At 41.1% G+C, this 5,659-nt stretch overlaps 2 protein-coding genes across 2 annotated transcripts in view; both read left to right on the top strand.

Annotated features, from left to right (window-relative positions):
• LOC107745165 (protein odd-skipped-related 2) overlaps positions 1-1,462 on the top strand; it is a 4,187-nt gene extending 2,725 nt beyond the window's left edge. Inside the window, exon 2 of the mRNA XM_016559012.1 lies at positions 1,123-1,462. Coding sequence (XP_016414498.1) covers positions 1,145-1,462 — 318 coding nt within the window. The 5' untranslated portion in view covers positions 1,123-1,144. The remainder of the gene's footprint in view (positions 1-1,122) is intronic.
• A 1,949-nt stretch (positions 1,463-3,411) lies between these two features.
• vps13b (vacuolar protein sorting 13 homolog B) overlaps positions 3,412-5,659 on the top strand; it is a 109,977-nt gene continuing 107,729 nt past the window's right edge. Inside the window, exon 1 of the mRNA XM_016559011.1 lies at positions 3,412-3,490. The gene's annotated coding sequence lies outside the window, so the exon portion shown is untranslated. The remainder of the gene's footprint in view (positions 3,491-5,659) is intronic.

The raw sequence follows: 5,659 nt of genomic DNA, 5'->3' as shown, positions 1-5,659 counted from the left end.
TGTGTGTGTGTGTGAGTGTGTGTGTGTGTGTGTGTGAGGGGCGGGTCCGTGAAGCTCCGCCGCTCGAACTAGAAGAAGAACTGCAGGCTCCGGAGGTCCAGAGCAGGTCCAGCGCAGATCCGGACTCTCGCACACCACACTGTTGAGGCTGACACGCTTTAGCATGTTTAAACTGTAGTTATGAACTTGAGCTGAAGTTTCTCGCTCTGTGCGGATTTACAGTCGAACTGCGACCTTTGGCATCGTGGGTGAGAAAACAACTTTATTCTGTTTGATAGAAATGCACGAACTCTCATGAATGACAAACGCCTGCAGTAAATGTAAATTAAATATTGATCCTAAAGTTACGCGATTTTATGATGCTGTTATAGTCCAAGAACTAGAATTGTTTTTCTTTTTTCCCCATCGTAAAGTTGGTGATTGGTAGCTCTAATCACATCTGGATCAGTGTGCAAAACACGGATATTAATAGCAACACATTTTGTCTTATTGAGGTCAGCGAAATACTCTTGAACAGTTAATGACTGGTGATTTATATGAGATTTTCTTCATAATAATATTGAAATATTTAGCATGAAGAGTGAAGCAGTCTGGTATCTGAAGATCTCAAACACTAAACTTGATCTCGTTGTCTTTCAGAGATTTAAGTCTAGTTTAATATTAGGCATGTTACAGTCGCTCGAAACCAGATCGATATCCAGTTAAACTCTTCTTGCTCTAGATCTCAGTTCGGCTCTTTCGGGGTTTTCTGTGGTTTCTGATGAGGATTATGAAGAGATTTTGAAAACCGATTTTTTTTTTCTATAGAAATATAGTTACTGGCGGTTTTTAAAAGCGTTTTCATGACAGCTTGTTTAAATAGCGACGGCACGGGACAAAAACTGGAGAAGAATTATATTTAATACAAAAAAATATAAAAATCTGGGGATAATAAAATTATGACATAGGCTTTCCATGCGAGACAATCAGAAAACGAATAATAATGAATACTGCAAAATATTGCCTATGTTTTCCATGTATCATAATTTGAGAAAAGAAACAACTTTAAAAAAAAAAAGTAGGGAAACAAGGCGGTGTTTCATGACTGGAGTTTAACGGCTTGGTTTGCGTGTGTTTTCTCAGGATCCTCGAGTTCGGTTCCGAGATGAGCAGTAAAGCGTTACCGGCGCCGATCCCGCTGCACCCGGCGCTGCAGCTCAACTACGCGTTCCTGCAGACGCTCAACGCGTTCCCCGCCGCCGTGGATCATCTGTACGGCCTGAGCTCGGTCCAAACCATGCAGATGAACCACTGGACTCTGGGCTACCCGCCCGTTCAGGGCCTCGTGGACCCGCGCTTTCCGTTCGCCGCGCACCTCTTCCACCCCAAACCCGCTGCCGCGCTGCACAAGGACAGACCCAGATTCGACTTCGCGAACCTCGCGGCGGCGGCCACGCAGGAGGATCGCGACGCCACAGTCTGACTCACAGCCCACAGCAGGACTACTAACTAGTGCACTAACCAGTGCTCACACGCTAGCTCTGCTCTCAGCCTCTGCTCGACTCGCTGGCACCTCAACAGACTCTGTGAACTCCTGTACAGTTTTTATTGTTATTTTTATTTTCACCTGCATCTGAACTCAACGTGTTTCGGTCTGTGTTCACATCTGGGAGGATTCATCGAGTGAATAAAGCTGATCTGCTCACACGAGCGCAGGATTAATAAAAGATCTTCGAGTCAAAGACAATAAAATATGAGTGAGAAGAGACGGACACAATTCTGCTTTAATAAAAGAGTTTTCTTTTTTTAAACGGTGACTATACTTTTGTAAAAAAAAAATTAAAAAAAAAAATAATTTTCCACTTTTTACATTTTGTAATAATAATATTTTATTTTAATATGGAATTAAATGTCCCGACGTGGTTATCTAATTTTAGTTATTATTTAAAAAAACTGTCAGCAGTAACCTGCAGAACTATTAGGCTGCTGAGCTTTCTAACTAACATTCACAGCTAAATACCATGATTGTGTAAGAAGTTAGACATTTTAAATTTAAGCTTTTTTTTTTTTAAGAATTAATGACAATTATAATATTTAGCTGTCTGGACTTTCTTTGTTAGTTACATCATTAAAAGCGTAACTCGATTTAATTTATATTTCTCTGCATGTGAACTGATCTGACTGAAGAGCCGCTCATTAACCAGAAAACACGCGTTTTATTGATTAAATCTCTAATTTAAGGTGTATGTGTAACATATTTATGCTTTCATCTTAAAAACACACAATGTGAATAAATATATTGTGCATATAAATAGCATAATATATAAATATTATAATCGTTATTTTAAAACATGAATAATGTGAAAAGCGAAGCTGCAGAAACAGACAGAAGCAAGACGGGTTTCAGGAGATCAAGAAAAGCTCATCTAGAAATCTGTTGATCGTAAATATAAAACTCAACAAAGACACGGGTGAACGATGAGCCCGCAACATCACACTCTTGAGATTAATAGCAGATTAATTAGTTCTTCTGATCATTTCGTATAAACGACGCGATTCCAAAACGTGTAAATCCTGTAATAAACACGATGTATTTTGGATCCAGAAGCTGAAATATTCCCAAAGAAGGGCTCTGAAGGGACTGCGATCATCTGCTCATAACCCCAGCGCGATTCGTCTGGATTTATTGATTATGACTCTATCAGTGTTCAATGAAATCCACTCACAGTATTTGTAAATCATTCGTGTGTTTAATAACGGAGATTTAGTGTTCATGATGATGATGATAACAAGTATTATCAGTATTTAATAATACAGTAGTAGCCAGTGTTTAAATATCAGTGTATGGTCAGTATTTAGAGATTTTAGAGTATATTCAGGCTAATAAACGGAGCTCCAAGCGCAGTTTAGCGCAGTCCAGCTAACCCTCACATCTAATAAGAGCTGTCTTTATCGCTCATTAAAGAGTAAAGCAGAGCAGTATTTAATAATACAGTAGTAGCCAGTGTTTAAATATCAGTGTATGGTCAGTATTTAGAGATTTTAGAGTATATTCAGGCTAATAAACGGAGCTCCAAGCGCAGTTTAGCGCAGTCCAGCTAACCCTCACATCTAATAAGAGCTCTGTCTTTATCGCTCATTAAAGAGTAAAGCAGAGTCTCAAACTAACGCGTTTACACAGCACTGTCAGTGTCCAAATAAGGATTATTAGTGTATGGTCGTGTATATGTATTCATGCAGAACGCGTCGCTTAAAAGCTGAACTTCATGTAACTTTTTATAACGCTGTGCGTCGGTCACTAAAGCAATAATGTGTTTGTGTTTGAAAGAAAATGACAAAAAAAACACACTCAAACTGCCATGACGCGCGCGCACACGTCTGCTTCGCGTCAGCCCTGTGCCGGAAGTGACGTGTCGACGCAGGCGGTGACGCTGTGGCGTTATGTATGCGGAAGTGATGGACGCGGCTTGTGTTTGTGTTTCTGCAGGAGTCTGACGCGTCGGATGAAGCTGTAAGTGTTTGTGTGTTTGTGAGTGTGTGACACGCGGTCTGAAGTGTGTCGTGTGATGTTCATGTTGATCATGAAGGCTTTAGAAACAGCGATCAAACCCGAGCTTGCTGAGAGTGTCAGTGAGGAATGTAAACACGGGGTCAAATGGTGCAGAAGTGACCCGCTTACTCAGTCAAATTAAGGCCCACGCTTTAATAACGTTTGAAAAAAAGCCTCTAATAACTTGTAATACATTTTGGGCTTTTGGCGCAATTCGTGTTTTTAATTTCTGTCAGAAATCTGTCATGTTTCATGTGGGTTGCCGTCATTTTTAGGTGAATTCTCCCTTTAACTTCTCGAGCACAGACACAGGGATATCAAAATACACAGGCTGAAGACATTTCTCATCAAAAAGAGACATTTAAAGGAATAAATAAAAATAAGAATACATAAAAAATAGTTGAAGAGCTCAAATGTATTAAAAAGTGAACGATTGTAATGGTCTAAATGACTGTCCTGATGGAGGAGTGAGCTTCATAACTCATACTTTTATGAATGAAGTGAATTTATTGAAAGGATATCAGAAAAACAGGTACCCAAGTTCATGAATTAATTCACAATATGCACACATTCACTCTTAATCTCATGTCTAATATGCTGAATATACTGGCATTTAAAGTTTCTTGTCTGGTCATATGACAACTAAGAATTACATTGCATGAATTACGTAAATTATATATTTTTTATTTAAAACGGCGGAATTTGACAAAAGTTGATTAGTATTCCTAAATATTACAGTCGGTAAATATTACAGTCGGTTGTTTAAGATTCTTTTGTAAAACAGTTGTGACTGAAATATTAAATCTTACATCGCGCGCTTTGACCGTTAAATCTGAAGCGTCAGTAAGGCCCCGCCCCCTTTGATTTGATTGGCCACATAATAATTTTAACATTAACGAGCGCTGTCAGAGGCTGAGGCGGTTCTGATGAGAGACAGAAATTACATTAAATTACAGCATCAAAATACAGATAACATTCGCTAGTGTAACGGAACCAGACGAGTCTTCTGCTCAATCTGACCTGTGCTGCAGCCTGGAATTAAACCACATCATGCTGGTTTCGTCTGGTCAGAGGAGAACTGGCCCCGGACTGAGTCTGGTTTCTCCCAAGGTGTTTTCTCCATTTCTGTCACTGATGGAGTTTTGGTTTCTTTGTCTTGCTTATGCCGAGTTCACACTGCATGATTTTCAAACTCGTCGCATCACTGTTGGTGTCACACTGCGTGACTATCTGGGGTAGCATTCAGTTGCTGCTGTGTTCACACTGCACGATGGATCGGCGACAATAGGAAGAATCGCCGACAGCTCTGTCTGCTGCAGGGTTGCCAGGTTTTCGCTACAAAACCCGCCCAATTACTACTCAAAACTAGCCTGAAAATAGCCCAATTGCTTTCGAGGGGTCCCCCAGTAAAAATCGCGTTCGGGGGTAAAATACACATTTTTTGGCGGGGTTCTACAGGTACAATTCACATTCCAGGGCCCAAATATTACATTATTGGGGTCGCTTCAACCTGCTCACATAAAAAACAACCGGTGGCAATCGCGGATTTGGCAACACTGGTCCGCAAACTACGTTTCATATAACTCCTCCCCGAACTTCCCGCTGCCCTGTATCTTGTCTCTCATTGGCTGTTGGTCATCGCCGATGTGTTTTTCAATCAGAACTCATTGCACACAGCGTGATTGTGAATCGCCAGATGCATTAGATGCATGCCAGATATTTTGCGGGCGTCGGCGATTCCCTCAGATCGCGTCTTTGATAATTCACACTGCGTGATTGTCACTCGCGTCAACGAGCACCATTTTGCCTCCGATTTCGGGCATTTGTCGGCGATTTCGCAAAACCTGTCGGCGAGTGAAGAATCGGGCTAATCGTGCAGTGTGAACTCGGCATTAAGTCAGTTCATTCCAAGTTCAGCTCTCTTCAATAGTGTCTGTGCAATCAGTCAAGCGTCCCCAACTAATGCCGAGTTGCACGATTTTAGCCCAATTTTTCACTCGCCGACAGGTTTTGCGAAATCGCCGACAAATGCCCGAAATCGGAGGCAAATCGGTGCTCGTCCCCAATAATGTAATATTTAGGCCCTGGAATGTGAATTGTACCAGGAGAACCCCGCCAAAAAATGTGTTT

The sequence above is a fragment of the Sinocyclocheilus rhinocerous genome, unplaced genomic scaffold (assembly GCF_001515625.1).
Source record: "Sinocyclocheilus rhinocerous isolate Xijiao unplaced genomic scaffold, SAMN03320098_v1.1 scaffold828, whole genome shotgun sequence".
In the NCBI taxonomy this organism is placed as follows: Eukaryota; Metazoa; Chordata; class Actinopteri; order Cypriniformes; family Cyprinidae; genus Sinocyclocheilus; species Sinocyclocheilus rhinocerous.
The sequence above is the reverse complement of the archived record's forward strand: the minus strand, read 5'-3'. Positions and strand labels throughout refer to the sequence as shown.